At 40.8% G+C, this 23,609-nt stretch overlaps 1 protein-coding gene across 1 annotated transcript in view; it reads right to left on the bottom strand.

The window, feature by feature from the left end:
- The window catches only part of LOC117287848, a 38,048-nt gene extending 18,315 nt beyond the window's left edge, over positions 1-19,733 (bottom strand). Inside the window, exons 1-5 of the mRNA XM_033768401.1 lie at positions 19,288-19,733; positions 2,349-2,434; positions 1,627-1,834; positions 1,340-1,443; positions 866-1,079 (exon numbers count right to left, since the gene is read on the bottom strand). Coding sequence (XP_033624292.1) covers positions 866-1,079; positions 1,340-1,443; positions 1,627-1,834; positions 2,349-2,434; positions 19,288-19,430 — 755 coding nt within the window. The 5' untranslated portion in view covers positions 19,431-19,733. The remainder of the gene's footprint in view (positions 1-865; positions 1,080-1,339; positions 1,444-1,626; positions 1,835-2,348; positions 2,435-19,287) is intronic.
- Positions 19,734-23,609: the final 3,876 nt, after the last annotated feature.

Below are 23,609 nucleotides of genomic sequence, written 5' to 3'. Positions count from 1 at the left end.
GTGGAGTATGGGGTCCATTGATTTGGGAAATACGCAGCGTCAGTCACAAGTTTACAACCGTTTCGATGTAAATGTCAAACTAGAATATTATTCGGTCCTAATGCAACAGATTTGGATAAATACCGTAAAAATCAAATTAGCGAAGTATTTAGCAGCTACAATGTTGAATGCTACTCATTTTATATGGAAGGCAATGTGTTAAGTTGGGTGTTTATTATGTCTTATTGCCTTGTATGGCAAAGTGTAAAATGTTCAAATGGCGTGATGTTACGTTTAAAGGCATAGCAACGCCAGCTGCCAGAGTGTAAAAGGAACAGCTCTTACTATTTGGCATGACACCATGTATTCATTGTTTATGATAATTATTATTTCTTCGACTAATGGCTGAGGAATCATAGCATTAGCATTTTGCGAGGAGTACCCATGCTTATAGAATCCATGCTCATTATTTACGAGAGATCAATTTAAACAACATTTATTATGGAACTTCCGTAATAGTCTTTCATGTGAAAAACGTGCACCTTTTAAAAAGCGCGTCAAATAATGTGGCCGTCGTCGTTGAGCGTTTTGTCTTTCGGATGGGACGCAAAGCCGTTGGGACTGTGTGCAGTGTAACGCACGTGAACAGACCCAGTGCACTTATCAAAAAGAGAAGTGGTTAGCCCTGGTGTTTCTGGTTAGATTGGCGGCATGTTGCAATACAGCACCTCGTAAACCATTACATGGTGCTATGTAAAAGGAGTATAGTTCTTCATACTTCAAACGTAGCCCCACATTACTTGCAGAAAAACACTGAATGTGCAAGCGCCTCGAGCGCCACTGACTAATTATAAGAAACACGGTAGATTGTCGTTCATTAACTTACTTGTTTTCACCGGCACAGCTACAAAGACCAGTCATTACGCTGCAGGTCGAGTTGTCTCCGCATCCGCACGATAGGGCACACTCCTCGCCGTAGAACCCCGACAGGCACGGCTCTTCGCACCGACCGCCCGTCCAACCGGGCTGGCATCGGCAGGACTGGCTCCTCGCCTGACATGACCCGCCATTCAAACAATCACAGGTCCGGTATGATTCGTCTTTTGATGCATTTCATGAATAGTGGGAAAGATAAAGTCTTTTAATTAGTGCCGGTGAACCATCGTAGAAAGCCCCATCACGGGCTGGGTGGGGACAAAATGAAACAAAGTTAGAAGTTCGCCTAAAATTCAACATGCACGGAGTTCAAAATGTATGCCACCTTTCTTTTACGACAACTCTGATATACAAAATTTAGATTACACCTACTAATTTGTTGAAGTTTTAATAAAGTAAATCAAGCCTTTATAATAAAAGTTACCTGCATTGTCACATGACCCTGTCATGTGATCGCACCCTCCTCTACAGCGGCATTTCCATCTACACTTTGGACCGTACCGATTCACTGGACAGCGGGACGTGCAGCTGAAGAATTAAAACATTGTAGTATAATCATGCGCCTGTCTCTTTATTTTATTTTAATTCATTTGACAATACAGTATCATAAGCAGAAGCCATCCAGGGGAGGCAAAAGTCAAACAGAATTGTGCCCTGCCAGACCCTTTATTTGAACCATGAGTTTGTCGAGTGTACTTTTAAAAAACTTACTTGGTGGAATCAATGCATTCGCACAATCCGGTTACCGGATCGCACGAAGCGTCCGGTCCGCAGCGACATCTCCGCTTGCAGTCCTGGCCGTACGTGATGTTGTTCTTCTCTCTGCATGACCTTTGACATCGTACCCCAACCCAGCCCGGCTTGCAGCCGCAGGTTCGGTTACTCGGGAAACATTCGGCACCGTTTCGGCACGGACAAGCTGACGTAACGAAATGACACAAAACAATGAAAACATACAAAATTAAGTTTTTAATTGACCCGACCGTTACAGATTTCAGAAGTTCCGACACCAATCCCCATTGAAAGGCACTGGACACTTTTGGTAATAACTCATCAACTTACGTGGTAACTAGAAAAGGAGAGCTGTTGATAGTATCAACACATTGTGAGCAACGGCTCCCTCTGAAGTAAACGTAGTTTTTGAGAGAGATGTAATTTCTCACTCAAAAGTTTGAATTTGAAAAAGACTTCAGACCTGAAGCCCTTTTCTGGCCACTGAAAGCACATAAAATGTGAAACAAGTGTGTTTTTCTTCATAATTCCTATTCAACTCTGTTGACCAATTAACTCCAAATGTTCACAGACTTGTAAAATTGTATGCTGTTGGGATATATGACACCAAGTGAAAATACTGGTCTTTGACAACAACCGAAGTTGTCCAGTGCCTTTTAAACTTTCTAAACTTATTGCCCATTAAGGAGGTTGTAGATTACCTATGGGACAGGTTTCGTTGGGATAATGCTGGTCGCAACAAGACGCGTATAAGTCCCAGTCCTGCATTAAGTAAACCTCTGCGTCACTGCAAATAGAACAAGAAAAAAAATGATATCTTTTATCGAATTTTATATTTTTTTGTAGTTTAAGTTTTGGGCTATGACATAAATCCCTATAACAACATAACATAACAATTAAAATGTATAAGGCGCTATTCCATCAAGATAATCGCACTAGAAAGAAATTAACTTGGAAAAAGGTGAGTCCTGCACTATTTTGTTATCTTTGAACTCTGTCCAGTTCATATGAAGTTGCACCAATTAAAAGAAGATTGCCATAGGCAATACGAGAGAGGACTAAAGCTCTGACACAATGATACTCAAGATGTATGCAATATAGTTTACTTGTATAAGTTTCAGCTTCATCGTCACGTTTTTGAGGAAAAAAGTAAAAATCACAAAGCAACGTTTTCATGAGAGTTGCGTACATCCGTTGTACATGCTTAAATAATGTTCGTCTCACTAGTGACACGAACAACATTTGCGTCTTTTTGTTTTACTCATTTCTCAAAAACTACAGCACCTCAGCAAATAAGGGAAGCTTTCTATCATCATTATCTACAAACAGTAAAAGTTTATTGTAAATCTGTGGACGTATGTGTTTTGTGTAGGTCGAACAAAACATTTGTCAAACCCTTCAGTGGTAATTTTTCAAGCTGGTATTTTTAGGGAAGTTTGTGTCATGTTATAAGTTCAAGATTAACGCAGGGTTTTAGGTTGGATCAACAATGCTCTGTCTTTAATTCTTTAAAGTGGGTCACACGTTGAATGAGATCCCCGTTGAAGACGTCACTCGACCTTAAAAAACCGGGCAGGTTCAACAGGAAACCGGGGAATTAATACGGACATGATACGTCACTTCCGGTGTTGATGCCTTGGAGGGAGTTGTTATGAAGTTTGACGCAAAGAGGCACTGTGGAACTTTGGCCGATTCCATAGGGCCGGTTGGACACCGTGTATGTCGTGATGACCCGACCTTGCCTCTCCAGACAAAAACAACGGGCAGGGAACGATTAATTTGGAAACGACGCTGTGGGGCGTCCATCGCCACCCATATAAGACCATTACATTGGCTGCCGTCGTTTGTGAAACATATTATCATTCGTGAAAGACTACAATGGCTGAGAGTCGTAGGGCATTACGTACTCGTTTTCCACTGTTTTCGTGGTTAAAGTTGGCTGTCGTGTGCAATCCATCAATAGGACTCCATTGTTTAAATGTGGCGCGTCGCAGGAAAGTATTGCAATCCTATGACACGTTACGCGTGTTCCACTAATCAAACGACAACAATCTCTGTGTGATGTATACAAAATATACAAATTGCATTACAATACAATACAATGAGACTGAATTGGTCCTGCATGGGATACACATTTGCCCTTTTTTATGTCTTGCTTTGAGTCTCGTGATCTAATGTTTGGCCAGGATTGGGTGCATCTCACAACCCTCTCGTTTGTTGCCATCATATCTTCAATGCAGCACTGCTCCTCAAGGGCTGGGCATCTTAGAAGGTGTGGCATAGATTGGGGTGATGTGTCACAAGTGCATTTGGTTTTTACATAAAGACATATGTTTTATCTGTGATTATAGTAATACCATTCACACACCCTTTGAGATTACAATCTGGATTATAAGGTTGTGTTTACATCAAATTATTACCCCTCCCGCCTCCCCCTTGGGAGTTTATTGACTACAAGAGGAACTAAACTTAGCCTTGACTTTTACCAAAGAGTTTCCCCTCAAATGATAAGATCTTAATAAAAAACGTGTTTAGCGTCCCCTCCCGCTCCTTTTTTGGAGGCCGTCCCTTTGTTTTCTTTTCCCGTTTTTTAATGAAAAAAGGGATATTTTATTTTAATGATTTTAGACAAAACAAAAAATTTGAAAAAATAGACAAGCCGATAATCTTAAAAATTGTGTCGGTCGGCCATTTTGAGAGAAAATGGAAAAGGGGCACTCTTTCCCTTTTTTCAAAAAGCAGGACGCTAATTTTTTTGTTTTTAACTTGTATAAGACCGTAAAGCCAAGACTACGTGAGTCATGAAGGGCTAATCCACGGCTGTTACTGTCTGTCACAAACACACGTTCTCGTTTGTTTGAAATTGCGGATATCTGATTATTATTTTGCCTTTAAGAACCTCCAATGGACTCTTTGTACACCAAACTCGTTGTGAAGCGCCCAGTCTTTTAGGATTTGGAGACCCTTTGTATAGTCTTTAGAATTCCTCTATGGAAGTCTTTAGAATTCGTTTATGTTCCCTTTTCTGTTTAGTCATCGGTCCCCATAAAGTAGCGAATATTAAAACAAATTGAGCAACAAAACTGCAACTTTCATACGTTCACCGTGTCACTGGAACCTTTGCCTTATCTCATGTGCCTGACATCCGGAATGTATAGATTCAAACAGCCTGCGTATAGTATTAGTATTAAACGTTCGTTCGTTCCGGTACCTTGCATTTACTACTATTTGTTTATAAAACAGTGTATATAACCACAGAAACTCAAGTATCTCATTATTATTTGCTTAATAATTATGGGTACGTTCATTTTATTCTGCAAAGGTCTAAGTTACTCCTAAAGTGTTGCTGTGTACAATAATGTAGAGCTCACCAAATTTGCCCCTTATGCATTATGCCCTTGCCCAACAATGGGCACGTGCCACCACGTATTAAGGCCGGTTTATAGTAGGAAGTTTTGCGCGCAATCCTAAGACTGAGGCCTAAAAACCGTGTCTTTTTATGATCGCGCCCGACGCCCGACCATCGCGCGACCGACTATAACTCGGCCTTTATACGCCAAGCACAACCCTCAACCAATGGCAGTGCTCCCGGTTAAGTGAGTGCGCTGGTTGAGCTTTTGACGTCATGGGCAAAGGGATATATTCATCATCGCATGCAATGAAACCAACGTTGAAACAAATGACACCGACGAAAGTTATTTATGCAGAAATTAATGACTTTTGTTTTAAAACCCTATCGTGTAAATCTTGATGTTTCCGGTATCTTTTTGTGCAAGCACCCATGGTGTCAATTTTAACACCCCGTAGTTTTTGCAGTTCAACTTCCTCAGATATATTTAACTTTGTGTGCCTTATTTCTGTCTTTTTTGTATGTTCCATTAAATAACCAACCACGCACCAAGTGGTACCGTTTCCTTGAGGAAACAAATCCAATTGAATGAACTTTAAAAATACAGATTCATTCATTTTTTGTAGACTTAATTTTTTGAGATTTAAGAGTGAGCTTGTTGGGATGCAACAATTAGCTTATCACGTTAGTGACAGACAAGGGGGCGATTAGTGTTAATTGATGAAGAAAAACAAATTAACGGTCCTTTACCATGTTATAGAGCATGGGTACTAAATGACAACCCCCCCCCCCCCCAACCCTCCATTTCTTCGTACATTTTTAACTTTTACCATAGAATCAAACGGCCAACATTGGCAACTGTCAAAGACTAGTTCATGCACTTCGTGTGACCAAACATAAACCATGGGAAAGTTTGAACCTACTCGGTTATCGGAGTCACGAGAAACAGTACAAAAACAGCATACTTGTTTTCTCTGTTTTAAAACATGTTGTACCTGCGAGATCAGAACATTGTTTGATTAAACTAAACCCGTTTGTCTTGATTATCATCTCCAAACCATTTAACCTATTGAATCTTTGAACATTTAACAGGCTTACTGCCTTTTCGGGTTTCATTAACAAGAGTGTTTTCCACTTCCAGTCATGATTTTGATTTTTGAACTGTCCGTACATCCATAACTATCAGATTGACGTTGTTGCCAACTGTTCCCACATGTCTTTTCCAATTTCTCATTCAGAGGCAGTTTTAACGACCTTAACGTTCCTAATATACAAGGTTGCCAGACCAATATCGGGCGGATATTGCCCATCACGCCTCCTATGATTGATATCATTCATTATTTTGACATCTTTTGGCGGGAATCAGGTCTGTGATTTAGAACCTCAAGTTCACGTCTGTCTGCTTCGTTTTGTTGTTCTTCTGTTTCTTTTCTTTTTTAGTGTCTTTCAGTATAGAAGTTTTGAAGCCAATGTTTGGGTTTGTTTTATTTCTTGTACACCGTCTTCGAAGTTTTGACTTTGGTGAATCTGTTTTTGTTCTGACTGTCGTAGTTTGGTCACATGTTTTTTTGTCAATGAATGGGCAGAACCATTTTTTATTTCCCATTATAGTTTATTTGTACTTGAAATATAAACTAGTGTTAAAGGCACTGGACAAAACTGGTATTTACTCAAAATAATTGTAACATAAAAACTTACTTGGTAACAAGCAATGGAGAGCTGTGGATTGCTCCCTCTCAAGTAAAGTAGTTTTTGAGAAAGAATCGAAGTAATTTGTCTCGAGTTCTCGAGTTCTCGAGTTCACGCATCTAAAAGCACACAACTTGTGTGACAGGGGTGTTTTTCTTTCAGTATTCATTCGCAACTTTGACGACCAATCGGGTTCAAATCTTCACGGGTTTGATATAATTGAGATGTGATGAATCAATATTTTATGATACCCATGGGCATTTCGTTAATTACGGTGATAAAAAGTTTGTTGAATGACTTTGGTAAACGATAGAGGGCGCCATTGTACTTAAACGGTAGTCGCACGGATACAAATGTCAAGGATGTAAAAAGGCATAACTTTTTGGATTATTTTATCTGAGAAAGAATTTGGGTCTCAATCTCGTCTTTATTCTTGTATGTAATGTAATTGTACACATTATTACAAATATTCACTATGCTATTTTCAATATTCAGCTCATTATAGGTGAGTTTGGTAATTAATCAGTGTGTAGCGTAGTAATTTTAGCCGGTTTAGGCGGAGGGGTCTATTTGTTGCGTCCTTTTTCGTTGTTGGTCTCTAAATGAGTGTCACGTATGACAATGATGAGAGGGTAAAATCCAACATTCGGGGTGGAGGAAGAAGTTGGAGAGACCCGCTCATGGAGCCAGTTTGATTGCCAATAAATAGAGGAACGGATCGGTTGGTGAGTAGAAATTTAGAGGGTTAATTTGGGTGAAACTGGGTAACAATGGTTGATCAATATACAGCACATGATCTGAAGTTCACGTTGTATGGATATGTATCCGGCCTATAATTAAGTGTTATGTAGACTTGTTTAGTGTAACTGAGGTGGAAGGCTACTTGTGGAAAAGTAATCTTAAATATTAGTCGTTACATGCATGATAATTAATTAGATTTATGGATCTATGTTTGTAATAGGTTTTCTTCGGATGGTGAATAAATCTGTCAGCAGAGTAACGTATCAGTGAGCAACCCAAAAACAAGGTGTCAGGCCTTCTTTAATTGTCTCCGGACTGATAACAAAACACTACAAATTTGGTAACACGGATGGGGTTGCTTTAATCTGCTGCTTTGCTGGTTGTCGTCCAGTACATTGAGGGCATTGGCCGAGTTCTGAAGAGGGAGTGAGGATCCAAGTGGAGGACAGCGACTGGAATAGCCTGTGGCAGTGCAAGTGGAGAAGCCCGGTGGCGGTAGTGCTGTTGGACCCTTTTGGAGCTACGAACTCAACCTTTACATGTGCATGTACATGTGAAATCTAATGACTCTGAACTGAACTGGACTGAACTGGTTGATCAGCAGTGAGGTGGGATTATGCGATTCAATTCGCACATTGTTGGTAGGATTTAGATAGGCCTATATATAGTTTGTTAGTCAGTAAATTTTACCTGATAATGTATAGGTGTTAGTTTTATTCCTAGTGAAAACCAACCGGTCCTGTTGAAGCAAATTTACCTGGGTTTAGGTGTTTATGACTTAATTTTGATTGTACAAATTGGTTAGCCTTCAATAACTGAATCATAATTTCTTGACTCACAATGGCCGTACCAGAGGCTGATCTTGTGACGCGCTTGGTCGCAGGGCTGACCGAGGCACTTCGGCAAGATAAACCGAAGAATGTCATTCAGAGGCCCTTGAAGTTGGGTAAATACTATGGTAGGCCTAGTAAACCGGGAGATCCGACCATTATTGAATGGCTTGAAGATGCAGAGGTTTATCTGCAACAATGTCGTATCCCTGAGGTAGATAGGGCTAAAGTGGTTGTCCACCACCTCGCGGGTGTTGCTCGCGATGAGATCAAATGCCACAATGAGAATGTAACGGGTGACTATGCAGCGCTAAAAAAACTCCTTCGGCGTCAGTTTGGGGCAGAGGAGTCAGTACAGGCCCTTCAGAAGGCCCTTTTTGAAAGACGGCAAAGGGAAGACGAATCCCTTATGGATTTTTCCCGCTCGCTCATGCGAATGCATGATCGGATTTTAGAGGTTGCTACAGAAACAGAGAAAGATGCATTGAAGGGTTTGAGAGATAGGGTTTTGATTGGGCAGTTTGTGGCGGGCGCAAGGAATCAAGGTGTCAGGCTTGAGCTGAGGCGCTTAGAGTTGGCTGAACCGGATCAGGATTTTACCGAAATGAGGGATTCAGCTCGCGAGTTGTTCAGAGATCTAGAGGAGTACCCTCGGGGTTCTCGACGTGGTGCAAGTGTGCACTTGCATCACCTAGGTACAGAAAATGATCTGAATAGTGACGAGCCAGTGGCTGATGCTAATGTTAGCATTAACCAAGTAGTTAACAAGTCCCAAGGGGACACACAGTTGCAAACAGTGTTGCAACAACAACAAGAGATTCTTAAATGTATGCAAACACAGCAAGAAACTCTTTGCAAACAGCAGGAACAGATAACTACGCTTATGCAAGCAGTGGTGAAACAAAGTGGGACGGTAACTAGCCAGGGCATGTATGAAGGCTCAGGAAGGCGGCAGGACAGGCCCCCGATTCGCTGTTTTTATTGTAAACGCCCAGGTCACATGAAGCATGAGTGTAAACTTCGTATGGCTCACGAAAAAGCGAATGGGGGGCAAGGGCAGGCTATGGGAGATGCACAAAACACAGGGTCGGGAAACCAGACTTCTCTGCCACTGTAGGCCGAGTGACAGAGGAACAATCTGGAAAGGCCTCACCAGTTGGAAGTGTAACAGAGAAGTCTTATGAAGACATACTAACCAGTCTAGTAAAAGAGAGCCCCAAGGCTCATATTGCTTTGGCTGGAGTGCCAGTGGAATGTATCCTCGATACCGGGGCAGAGACTTCTCTGATTAGCGCCTCTTTTTATAGGGATCACCTTGCAGGGAAATTGAGTGGAGTCAAAACTCTAGGTACTTACCTGCGTGTGTTTGGGGCAGGGAATAGTGAGGTACCAATTGAGGGGTACATACATGCCCCACTGATGGTACATAACCAGACTATTGATGCACATTTTTTGGTGGTCAAAGAATTTCCTAAGGGTGAGGCAGGGAATCATAAAAGTTTTCCAGTATTGTTGGGTTGCAATGTCCTTCATAAGCTGAAGGATATAGAGGTTGATTTAGAACAAAAAGATGCAGATGCATGGACAATGGCCATTAATTGGTATAGTCTGACTAAAAACCCAGTAGTTGAGGGGTCACATGGGGCAAATAAGTGTGTACGGGACCCACTGGGTGCTCGTACAGGTAGAAATCCAGTACATTTGTTGCCTAGGGAAGTGCGTAGTATAACCTGCTATGTTCAGGCTAATCAAAGTAGCCTTGACGGGCAAACTGTCCTTGTTGAGGGTCTATCTAGCTGTGCAGATAGTGGAGGTCAAACCAGTAACATAGATGGAAATTGCCGCGTTTACGATCTGTGTACAGTAGTTAGTGGTAGAACTGTAAATGTGTTGGTAGCGAATGTAGGGATGCGGGTGATTGAATTGTCCCCACACACAAAGCTTGCTTACGTGACTGAGGTATCCTCAAAGACAAATGTTGCACTTGAGACGGGTGTGGATTGTGTTCATGTTGTAGTGAATCATTGTCTGTCAGAGTCTGGGGAATATTTAGACACTGGTCGTACTGAGGGAGCCCCTGGTGTCGATTCCAATGAGTTAGACATTGAGATGGGGGATGCTGTAGAGTCACGGGCAAGAGAGTTGTATGTGTTTGAGGATGGGTCAGAGTACCAACTTCCTTATGGATTAAGTCTTGATTTATGCGCTGATTTGTGTAAGGAAGACCAGGACAAAATTGTGCAATTAATTCAGAAACATGATAAGGTGTTCTCGCAGAATTCGTTGGATTTAGGACTTTGTGATAAGGTTCCCCACAAGATTGACACTACTGATGATAAATCAATTAGCCAGCCTTACAGACGAATTCCGCCGCAACATTTTAGAGAAGTTAGGGAATTACTCCAGAAGTTTCTTGATCAAGGTATCATACAAAAGAGTAAAAGCCCCTATGCCAGCCCCATTGTATTGGTCCAAAAGAAGGATGGGTCGCTAAGGATTTGTGTTGATTATAGGAGGCTTAATGCCAAAACAGTACGAGACTCATTTCCATTGCCTCGTATCGAGGAGTCGCTGGAGGCGCTCCAGGGTGCAAGGTACTTTTCTTCATTAGATTTAGCCCATGGATACCATCAGGTTGTAATGGACTCAGAATCAATAAGTAAAACTGCATTCAGAGTACCTTTTGGGCTGTTCGAATATACGAGAATGCCGTTCGGGCTGGTAAATGCCCCTGGAACCTTTCAGAGAGTGATGGAGATGTGCCTTGGTGACTTGAATTTATCAGAGCTTTTAATCTATTTAGATGACATCCTGGTATATTCCTCTACGGTACAGGAACACATAGATAGGCTTGACAGAGTCTTCACTAGATTGGCAGATTTTGGACTTAAGATCAAGGGTGCAAAGTGCAAGTTATTTCGTAGGCATGTGTCTTACTTAGGACATGTGGTAGGGCCAGAGGGTGTTGCAGTAGACAATGACAAGATTAAGAGAATTGAGGATTGGCCAATACCTAAGACAGGGGCACAATTGCGGTCATTTCTTGGTCTGGCCGGTTATTACCGGCGCTTTGTACCCGGCTTTTCAAAAATTGCCGCACCCTTGCATGCTTTAGTGCCCTCACTGGCTAAGGGAAATTCGAGATCCAAACCTTCGCCATTTTGTTGGAGTTCTGAGGCACAGGTGGCCTTTGATACATTAAAGCAGACCTTGACGCAAGCACCAGTGCTTGCATATCCAGATTTTTCTAGGCCATTTGTGTTGGAGATAGATGCCTCCTTGCAGGGTTTAGGAGCTTGTTTAGCTCAGTGCGACAAGGAAGGCAAGAGACATCCAGTTGCATTTGCTAGTCGGGGGCTGAGGGGGGCTGAAGCTAGGTACCCCGATTTTAGTTCTTTTAAGTTGGAGCTTTTGTCCCTAAAATGGGCTGTGGTTGATAAATTTAGAGATTATCTCCTTGGGGTACCATTTACAGTGCTAACAGATAATAACCCCTTATCTTATCTACAGACAGCTAAGTTGGGCGCATGTGAAATGCGCTGGATAGCACAACTTGCAGCTTTTACCTTTGATGTGAAATTTAGATCAGGGGCTAGTAATCGTGTAGCGGATGCACTAAGTCGCAACCCAAGTCACTCACTAACAGGGGAAGTTGAGGAAATACTGCAATGTAAGGTCCACTCCACAGTGGTTCCATTGCAACATATAGAGGTACATAAGGTATTAACTTCTCATGATACAAAGGCTGGACCTCCACAGGTTAAGTGTCAATCAGGTATTTTCCCATCGTGGACACCAGAGCAGCTGTCTGCCCTACAAAGGGCTGATCCAGTGCTGAAGTGTATCTGGGAACGTTGGGATCAAGGTTGGAAACCGAATGAAGTTTTTCAGGCTGAAAGGGAGGAGCCAGTAGAAATCAAATCGTGGTTGTGGCAGTGGCCCAGGTTCATAGAAAAGGATGGTGTTTTGCATCGTCGTGTCATGGACCCATTGCATGGTGAACTAGATCAAGTACTGATGCCCACAAGTTTACAACAGAGGGTGTTAGAGGGTTGTCATGATGGGTGGGGGCATCAAGGTGTTGTGAGAACGTGTGCCCTCCTGAGGCGGCGGGTGTTTTGGCCCAAAATGGCTGGTTCAGTGCGTCGGCATATCGGTCATTGTGAACAATGTGTAATCTCTAAGGCGTCAGAGCCTCAAGCAAAAGTGCCAATGCGGCACCTTTTAGCATTTCGACCACTCGAAGTGCTAGCCATAGATTTTGTCAAAATTGATCGAGGGGCAGGAGGCTATGAGGATGTTCTGGTCATGACCGACATCTATACAAAATTTGTACAGGCATATCCGTGTAAGGATCAACATGCAGTAACTGTTGCCAAAGTCTTGAGGAATCAGTGGTTTTCCAAATATGGAATACCTTGTCGTTTGCACAGCGACCAGGGTCGGAATTTTGAAGGGGAAGTTGTGAGGGAATTGTGTGCATTGTACGGCATGAAAAAGACCAGAACAACTCCTTACCACCCCGAGGGGAACGCTCAAACAGAGCGCTTCAACCGGACTCTGTTTGGACTCATTAAGTCCATGGATGAGCGGGATAGGCGGAGGTGGCCTGACCTTTTACAGCACCTTGTATTTGTGTATAATGCTACTCCGCATTGCACCACTGGAGTAGCGCCGTATTTGCTTATGTTTGGTAGGGAACCATTGATACCTCTAGACCAGATGTTGGGGAGAACTGATAACGATTGGGATCAAGATTTTGTCAGAGAACAATCTTCTTTGCTCTCTAGAGCTAGTGAGTTAGTAAAGGAACGAGTAGCAAAAAGCTGCAATCGCAACAAGGTTACTTATGATAGGAAAGTAAAACCTAGCAAACCTATTGAGATTGGGTCCCATGTTCTACTCAGAAAATGCGCATTCAAGGGACGCCACAAACTGGCTGACAAGTTTGAAAGAGACCCATATGTGGTCGTTTGGATAAATGAGCATAGCGATGTATTTCGTATCCGTCCCTTGAAGGGGGGCCCAGAAAGAGTAGTTAATAGAAAACTCTTGCGGTTAGATCCCTTTGCAGAAAGTGACACAGAAAATGAGAGTGATGAGTCTGATGGAGATTCAGATTGGGAGGTCCTACACACTGAGCCTTCAGGGGATCAGTCTCTGGTTCAAGATTTACAGGGCGTGAGCAATGTAGAAGTAGGGGAGCCCCCAAGTTTACATTGCCCTGCATCTGAGCACCTAAGAAGTTCTCAACGAACTACAAGGGGTAAACACAGCAATCCATTCAGATTGCCCTGTTCAGCTATTAAGTGATTTGTCTTTACTCTGGTGGCGGGGGTTCTCAGTGATTGCAGAAGGTCAGGGAGTTGTCTTGCTGGAAAGACTTGGGGCATCCAGTTTCCGCAATGGCACACCTTACTGTAGGGCACCACTGGGTATTCTGGCTACCAGTGGACTGACATGGTGTTAGGAAATTGTGTAAATTTGTAATTGATTAAGTGGTAAAGGAGTGGGTTGATAGGGCTTCCTCCCCCTTTTGTAGTATTGTGTTCTTAAACGGAAAATGAGTTTTGTCCTTTTTGGGCACAGTTTTGTTAAACGCTTGAAAAGGAAGCGAGGTTCTCAGTTTAAAATTGAGTTACAGAGTAAGGTAGTTCCTGTTACATGTATTGGTGAGGGCGGTCTCACTTTAAGTAGGATTCGGGCAAGGCCGAGGAAGTATTATGAATATTTACGGCAGGCAAATCCTTTAGTTTTAATTATTGACTTGGGTACAAATGATTTGTGTTCTAAAAATGTTAATCCAAACCAAGTGCATTCTTCACTCTGTGACTTTGTGTATGAGTTACCCAAGAGGGGTATTAACCCAGAGGTAATAGTGTTTCTGCCAGTACTCCCTAGGACAGGAGGTTTACGGGGTGGTCAGGTCTCACTCGAAGAATTTAATGATCGAGCAGAGAGATTTAATGATCTTATTCAGCAGTCGACCTTTGTGGAAGATCAATGGTGGTTGTGGGAGCACAGAGGGTTAAAGAACTCTCGGTATAACCTTGATGGGGTCCACCTGAACACTTCGGGAATGGCACTGTATGAGAAAACGCTTCGTCAGATAACAAAGTACTTTGAATCTCGCATATGGGCATAATTAATGTCAGATGATAATATGCTAATTGTGTTTTCTTGTAGGTTTAAAGAAAAACAAAAAGTTTGGTTAAATACATGTAACTTTTGTTCAAATATTTTCTCTGTTCTATAAAGCAAATATGGGTTGGTGCGAGAAAGATGGTATACATATTGTATTTTGGTGATTAGTATGATTCGCTTATTTGTAAGATTAAGGGGAACATTTTTATCCTCATGTGATGCTGAATCATTCAATCGATCCTCAGGAGTTGATCGAACTAGTAGGGGAGAATGTGATGAATCAATATTTTATGATACCCATGGGCATTTCGTTAATTACGGTGATAAAAAGTTTGTTGAATGACTTTGGTAAACGATAGAGGGCGCCATTGTACTTAAACGGTAGTCGCACGGATACAAATGTCAAGGATGTAAAAAGGCATAACTTTTTGGATTATTTTATCTGAGAAAGAATTTGGGTCTCAATCTCGTCTTTATTCTTGTATGTAATGTAATTGTACACATTATTACAAATATTCACTATGCTATTTTCAATATTCAGCTCATTATAGGTGAGTTTGGTAATTAATCAGTGTGTAGCGTAGTAATTTTAGCCGGTTTAGGCGGAGGGGTCTATTTGTTGCGTCCTTTTTCGTTGTTGGTCTCTAAATGAGTGTCACGTATGACAATGATGAGAGGGTAAAATCCAACATTCGGGGTGGAGGAAGAAGTTGGAGAGACCCGCTCATGGAGCCAGTTTGATTGCCAATAAATAGAGGAACGGATCGGTTGGTGAGTAGAAATTTAGAGGGTTAATTTGGGTGAAACTGGGTAACAATGGTTGATCAATATACAGCACATGATCTGAAGTTCACGTTGTATGGATATGTATCCGGCCTATAATTAAGTGTTATGTAGACTTGTTTAGTGTAACTGAGGTGGAAGGCTACTTGTGGAAAAGTAATCTTAAATATTAGTCGTTACATGCATGATAATTAATTAGATTTATGGATCTATGTTTGTAATAGGTTTTCTTCGGATGGTGAATAAATCTGTCAGCAGAGTAACGTATCAGTGAGCAACCCAAAAACAAGGTGTCAGGCCTTCTTTAATTGTCTCCGGACTGATAACAAAACACTACAGAGATACAACAAGTGAGAAGACTGGTCTTTGACAATTACCAAAAGGTGTCGATAGTGTCTTTAACAAATCCAAGCCTTCAAGCCTGAAGCTTGATTTGTAGAAAGACACAACAAAACGAAACAAACAATTAACTACACATAAATAAAGACAGGAAACCCTCAACGTGAACTCGTCTCCCGGTATCCTGTGGTAACAAGATCATTGCCGACTTTTTTATTGTTTTAAATTTTGTTTTAAAAACAAACAAAGAGCTTGATGAGAAAGCCGGTGTTATCTGTCATTGTCTGCAGCGGATGTTGCGTGTTTACTGCTCTCAACAAAACGAGGATTTCCCTTCAACGATAAGAAGAGGAAAGGATTACCTTACCAGGAATAGCCGTATGGGTTACAGTGAAATATAGAAAGAGTTGTATTTCCCTGCTAAGATTGAAGTATAAATAATACTTGGGTGATATTTTTGTGCTGTTGTTTAAATCATAAATGGTGATCTTCTGAAATAATTAGATTTTGTTCAGCGAACTTGTGAAATATTGATTTGCTAGCAAATTCGTAAAACACTACAGAAAATAAAATAGAAAATATATAAGTAAAAAACGCATTATAACTTTATTCTTGTTAATTAAATTATTTTATCAACGAGACAAGTGTTTGTGTTACCTGTTGGGAAAGATTTTGGTAAACTATTGGAGTTGGCACAAACAAAAGTCCGCGAGAATTGTTTTACACAATCTCCCATCCCCCTCCCCTTTATACCTAGACTTATATGGCTTAAATCCAAACTTTAAATATCTCCAGTTTAAAATGTCAAATTATCCATGAGGAGTCTTCGGGACTTTGTCATCCGGGACACCTGCAGGGCTAAACTCCATAATACCCAGCGCGGCAAATAACTTACAAGTGACTTAAGCAACTTTAGGAGCACGCCCCTTACAGTAACTCCTTGTTAATCTCATCAATATTGGCAAAAAAGTGGGGTTGATATTGAACACTGAAGGTTAAAGGCACTGGACACTATTGATAAACACTGAAAATTGTTGTTAATGCATAAAAAGTTACTTGGTAACGAGCAATTGAGAGCCGGCGGGTGGTAGTATGAAACATTGTAAGAAACGGCTCCCTCTGAAGTAATGCAGGTTTTTTTTATTAAGAAGAAAATGGTAATTTCTCACTCAAATATTAAAAGCCAAATTTGTGCACAAAAACCAAGGGTAATTTTTCTTCAACTGCGATTACCAATTGAGTCAACATTCGTAGACTTGTAATTTATGCATAATATCTTGGGATACACACCGAGTGAGAAAAATGGTCTGTGACAATCAAACGTGTCCAGTTCCTTTAAAGTCTCCCTTCGTCTGGGTTAAGACTTCTTGATGAGCGGGTCCCCGTTATGGATGATCTAACAGGGCTTGCAGCCCCCTCCTTGGCCTACAGCGGGCCTCACATATGAGCTATTTATAGGGGGCTCCCTTGCGACCTTTTCGACCTGACATGGGAACCCGGGCCTTACGTCTGGAGCTCAGCGGAAATGAAGGGATCCGTCAGGGAGACTTCTTGGGGGTCTTGTTGTTGAAAGTCTCTGCTGGGATGTCTATGGACAATCATGTGAGGCTCAATGTGCAGTCTTCCGAATTCACATTTTAAGTAGCCCTATATAGTACTCTATTGGTTGTTCACTGTCATGGTAGACACCCTGCTCAGTAAGGATTATGTATGTGTCCTCATTAACCTCATTGGGACCAAGGACAAAACAAAAGAAAACAAAATGTCTTGACAAAAACAATTCTAAAGACCGGGTTGCTCAAACCACAAGGATATTTTTGTGTACAAAGTCTAATGGAATCTGCCAAGTGCAGGGACAAAGGAAAGCTCAAAGGAATGCTCTACAATAATGTTTTTTGGTGTTTGTGTATGTGCGTTAACACAGCCGGCCCCTAATAGTCAGTGGAGAATTATCAGAGTTGTTGTGTTTTATTTTATTGTTTTTCTAAACCATACGATGTGATTTCTATAGCTTCACATGCACTCATTGTGATATTATACTTCAGACATCACTGCATGGGTTGACATTCGCTGTGTATGAATCTCTTGAAAACTGGCAGAGATGGACTTACTTTTGTCAATATAAAACCTTCATTTATACGCGGTCGTCATAGAGCTGTATGCATAATGCAAGTTTGGGTAAACGCCTGTATTCGTGATCGATACAGAAGACAAGGGAAATGACGGACATGTTGTTAACAGTTTTCGTCTATGCCCATTGCAACTGGGTGGCTTCCTATCTTGAGTGAAAACATAGACTAATGGGGGCACACATCAGACTGCCCATACCACCCTCATGTGCCTTTGCAATAAAGGTTGCCCGTCTAAATGTAAAACATGCTTATTGAAGTAAAAGATGGCAGCGATATTATGACGGTTGGAATTGTCGGTACATATTATTTCAAAAGCATAAGCTAAGAAACGTGTTTCAGATAGCGACAACAAAACTCGTCTGCGGTATCGTTATATTTATCTGAACTGTCTACGTAGGAACCGGTTTTGGGTGATTAAACTTGTTGCTTGGTATCCGACTTTGTTTAAGATTTGTTATTCTTAACTTACCTTCATCCTCTTTGAGGCTACTTTTAGAACATCGTTATTAGTTGAAATGGCGTTTGAATTGCCTGTTGTTTAAAGGAAGTGGACACTATTGGTATATTACTCAAAATAATTATTGGCATAAAACCATTCTTGGTGACGAGTAATGGGGAGAGGTTGATGGTATAAAACATTGTGAGAAACGGCTCCCTCTGAAGTGCCATAGTTTTCGAGAAAGAAGTAATTTTCGACGAATTTGCTTTCGAGACCTCAGATTTAGAACTTGAGGTCTCGAAATCAACCATCTAAACGCACATAACTTCGTGTTACAAGGGTTATTTTTCTTTCCTTTTTATCAAGCCACTTCGATGACCGATTGAGCTCAAATTTTCACAGGTTAGTTATTTTATGCATATGTTGAGATCCACCAACTGTGATGGCTAGTCTTTGACAATTACCAATAGTGTCCACTGTCTTTAAGCCACCTCCCGTAAACTAAACTTCTGTGGAATATTTTTTGCGGTGCGTAAATATTTCGTTGTTATAATATATTAATTTATAAAAGCGCTGCGTTGAAATACCTCAATAATAAACTTGCAATAACACCAAATATCATCCAAACACCGTGAAAATAACCATACATCAAATTCAACTATACACGACCTGAAAAATCGTACAAAAGTTCAAAAAGCTGTAGTTAAAAAAATGGGAAAAAAATGAAAAAGCTTTGAGGGAATGTATTGGTTATTCTCCTAAATACTAAACTAGAATTTAAAAACACAGTATAAAAACATAGACTAACCATGATTAATATATTTTTTGTGATCGAATAACTGTATTCGAGTATTTTAAGCATATAGTTGTATCCATCATTTCATTTTTTTAACGTGTTTAAATATTAAGACCTTATAAGACTTGTCATTAATCATCCAATTACCTTTTTTCTGTTAAACTACGAACAGTGCTGACCTTTAGAGTCCGAAAATTATTGTTTGACAGCTAAAGATTGTTTTGTATAATGCATCAAACCAATGCAATCTGATGAAGCGAAATTGGAGTACCGACAGATTGTACCGATCCTTCTTATTTTATACAGTGACGACAAACAAATTATTTGAACAAACCTCTCCATCCAGAAATCAAAATCTTAATTAGTACTAAATACAAAAATATGTACATGAAACATACCTGCATCTATGAGACGTACGATGTGAAGCATAACTTGTTGATATCAACCCATCAACGTTAAACATCAATGCAGACGATACAAACAGCAAAAGTAACAAGCTCCTTCCCGCCATTATTTGGCAAGCCGACATAAAACCATACATAAAAATCCCAAGTCTAGAAGAACATCTTCTCCCGTAGCGGCGAGTAATGCTGATGAATAGCAACGGAACTTAAATATCACTTGGTGTGTTTTCTTCAAAAGGAAGAGTCAGTTTATCTCTCCCGTTGTACAGAAGTCGAAAAAGTTGCTCTGAGTTTGACAAAACCGATTTACAAAAGGTCTGTACCGCCTCTGACGTATTCAACTTGAGACTATGAAGTGTGTTGCGTATAGAGCACCGCCCATTACACGCGTCCATGAACCACTGAGTTCGGCGATCGGTTCAAACCATGAGTGGATGACATTGTAACATCACCCCCAGAATATTCACCATCCGCCGTTTGTCATTTCCTTCCACAGTCAGCATCTACAACATTTTAAGAACGTACCGGGGAAACGAAATCTATTTTCTTGCAATTATAAAAAACCACATCCACGCCCGTTCTTTTTTGGAGGTCTTCTTTTTTGTTTGTTTCAAGCCTGTTTGGTTTTGTATACGGTCTTAACTTGTACTTGACTATCGACTGCTGTTTATAGACACTGTGACTGTTTCATGTCTGAAAGGTTTATACGCATGTTGTCTCAATGAGTCGACGAACATTCTGTTCGCCTTTACGCGCAGTTGCCATGGACATTTTTCTCACTTGGTGAAAGTATGAATCACAGTGCGTTGAACGCAGATTGGAAACCCTTCACACAAACGGCATTTTAAAGGCACTTTTATAATAAATTGTAAAACACCAGTGTTCTCACTATGTGTATTCAAAGTAACAAACCTGTGAAATTTTTGGCTCAATATTGGTCATCGAATTTGCAAGAGAATAACGAAAGCAAGCAATACACCCGCGTTGAATTCCTCACAGATGCATTTAAATTTAGTTATAGTACAAGGCTTCAGCTGAAGTTTTTTTTTTTTGGGGGGGAGAGAGAGGGGGAAGTAACATCTTCTCAAAAACGTTATTTGTGAGGGAGCCGTTTCTTACAATGTTTTATACGATCAACAGCCCTCTCCAAAGCACTTATTTTATAGTATTTATATTACATTCTTGCCGCTTACCGAAGTTGGTGAAACTCTCTCGATCGGTGTATGCAGTTTAACAATGGCCCACGCCAATGATACTACTAAATTCTGAAACAAAATTATATTTACCAAGCGCGTTTCGTTGTGTGTCCTACAACAATGGGTGCGTTCGTTTAGCTTCCCCAGGTCGACCCCGGTGCGTGGCGGGTTTTTTTCCAGGACGAACGTGTGCATAAAATAACCCACGTTCGTCCTAAAAAAAAAAACACGCCACCCACCGGGGTAGACCCAGGGAAGCTAAACGAACGCACTCAAATTGAAACTATTTTTCATGCGTTTTGAGCGCAGCAAAGACGCATGCATGTACACTTCTTAATGCTTCTCACATGCGCAGCGCTACCGTTCCACAGTGATCAACCTCTGAAATCCCATAGCTATCCATTAGCGTTTTAGCGTGCTCTACTTTCAAATTAGGAGAATTAACTGCCGTGTGTGCGAGGCTGTGGTGGGGAAATTCCCTTGGCCAGCAATCACCACGTTGTTGGGAAGGTTGGGAAAATACTGAAAAGTTTATGAATGAATCAGAATAAAAACGCGGCACCAGCGTTTGAGAGATCGCAACTTCCACTCGATTGAGGTACAAACTATGAATTTCTTAAAGCCATTGCACACTTTCTGAATGAAACAAAAGGTATAAGTTTACAAATTTACAAAATAACTTACAGGGTTTTAAAAAAGTAATGGTGAAAGACTTCCCTTGAAGTATTATTCCATGAAATGCTTTACTTTTTTAGAAAACATAACATTTACCAATTCTCGATATCGAGAATAACGGATTTATTTTAAACACATGCCATGACACGGCGAAACGTTTGATAAACAAAATATCCCTTAAGAATTGTCTGTGTGAAATTTCATAACAGAAATAAATAAAACTAATTTCCCTAATTTCACTAATTGTTAACGCTGCCGAGTTCAGTTGGTACAAGTTGACGTTGAGGCCTGCGAAAAAATCCCACAACTGCGTTCAAAATAAAAAGCAGGTTCATATTAATTTTTCTGTATAATTGTTTTTGAAGAAAGCATCCCTTAAAAATGTCAGCCTGAAATTTAATAACAGAAGTAAATAAAACTAATTTCCCTAATTTCACTAATTGTTAACGCTGCCGAGTTCACCTTGTTACGAGTTCACTTGGTACAAGTTGACTTGAGTACGAAATTACTTTGGGTACGAGTTCACTTGAATACGATTTCACCTGGGTACGGGTTTATAACGGGGACGAGTTCACTTAGGGACGAGTTGACCTGGGGTCGAGTTGACTTGTGTACAAATTGAATAGGGTACGAGTTGACTTGAGTACCATTATGATCCGAATTTTTCCAACAGGTCAACTCGTGCCACAGTCAACTCGTATTCATGTCATAGCGCACCGGCAAACAGACGAACGTTGTAGTGCAGAGATGAGATGTTTGTGGCGTGTCTTTTCCCGTTTGGGAACGGCCTCCCAAAACCAACACTTGAATAAAACAAGTTGATAAAAACTGCAATTTTCGTATTCACCGTAAATGGAGTTCCTCTTAATTTTAAACATTCAATAAATAAAAACATAATCAACTCAAAAGGGGTTCGTTGAGGCCTCACAACTGCGTCCAAAATAAAAAGCAGGTTCATGTTAATTTTCTGAAAGAATTATTTTCAAGAAAGCATCCCTTAAAAATGTCAGTCTGAAATTTCATAACAGAAATAAATAAAACTAATTTCCCTAATTTCACTAATTGTTAACGCTGCCGAGTTCACCTAGTTACGCGTTCACTTGGTACAAGTTGACTTGAGTACGAAATTACTTTGGGTACGAGTTCACTTGATTACGATTTTACCTGGGTACGGGTTTTTTAGGGGACGAGTTCACTTAGGGACGAGTTGACCTGGGGTCGAGTTGATTTGTGTACAAATTGAATAGGGTACGAGTTGACTTGAGTACCATTAAAACCCGAATTTTTCCAACAGGTCAACTCGTGCCACAGTCAACTCGTACTCATGTCATAGCGCACCGGCAAATAGACGAACGTTGTAGTGCAGAGATGAGATGTTTGTGGCGTGTCTTTTCCCGTTTGGAAACTGCCTCCCAAAACCAACACTTGAATAAAACAAGTTGATAAAAACTGCGATTTTCGTATTCACCGTATATGGAGTTCCTCTTAATTTAAAACATTCAATAAATAAAAACATAATCAACTCTAAAGGGGTTCCTTGAGGCCTCCGAAAAAATCTCACAACTGCGTTCAAAATAAAAAGCAGGTCCATATTAATTTTCAGAAAGAATTTTTTTCAAGAAAGCATCCCCTAAAAATGTCAGTCTGAAATTTCATAACAGAAATAAATAAAACTAATTTCCCTAATTTCACTAATTGTTAACGCTGCCGAGTTCACCTAGTTACGCGTTCACTTGGTACAAGTTGACTTGAGTACGAAATTACTTTGGTTACGAGTTCACTTGAATACGGTTTCACCTGGGTACGGGTTTTTTAGGGGGACGAGTTCACTTAGGGACGAGTTGACGTGGGTTCAAGTTGACTTGTGTACAAATTGAATAGGGTACGAGTTGACTTGAGAACAATTGTTATCCGAATTTTTCCAACAGGTCAACTTGTGCCACAGTCAACTCGTACTCATGTCATAGCGCACCGGAACACACGAACGGTGTAGTGCAGAGATGAGATGTTTGTGGCGTGTCTTTTTCCGTTTGGGAACGGCCTCCCAAAACCAACCCTTGAATAAAACAAGTTGATAAAAACTGCGATTTTCGTATTCACCGTAAATGGAGTTCCTCTGATTTCAAACATTCAATAAATAAAACATGATCAACTCAAAAGGGATTCCTTGAGGCCTCCGAAAAAATCTCACAACTGCGTTCAAAATAAAAAGCAGGTCCATATTAATTTTCAGAAAGAATTTTTTTCAAGAAAGCATCCCCTAAAAATGTCAGTCTGAAATTTCATAACAGAAATGTGCACGAAGCATCACTCGTGCGCCCTCTAGTTCTTATATAACTCTATTGTACGGGTTTACTTGGGGACGAGTTCACTTAGGGACGAGTTGACTTGGGGTCGAGTTAACTTGTGTACAAACTGAACAGGGTACGAGTTGACTTGAGTACC

This window comes from Asterias rubens, chromosome 3 (assembly GCF_902459465.1).
Source record: "Asterias rubens chromosome 3, eAstRub1.3, whole genome shotgun sequence".
NCBI lineage: Eukaryota > Metazoa > Echinodermata > Asteroidea > Forcipulatida > Asteriidae > Asterias > Asterias rubens.
This window is presented reverse-complemented; position numbering and strand designations above follow the sequence as displayed.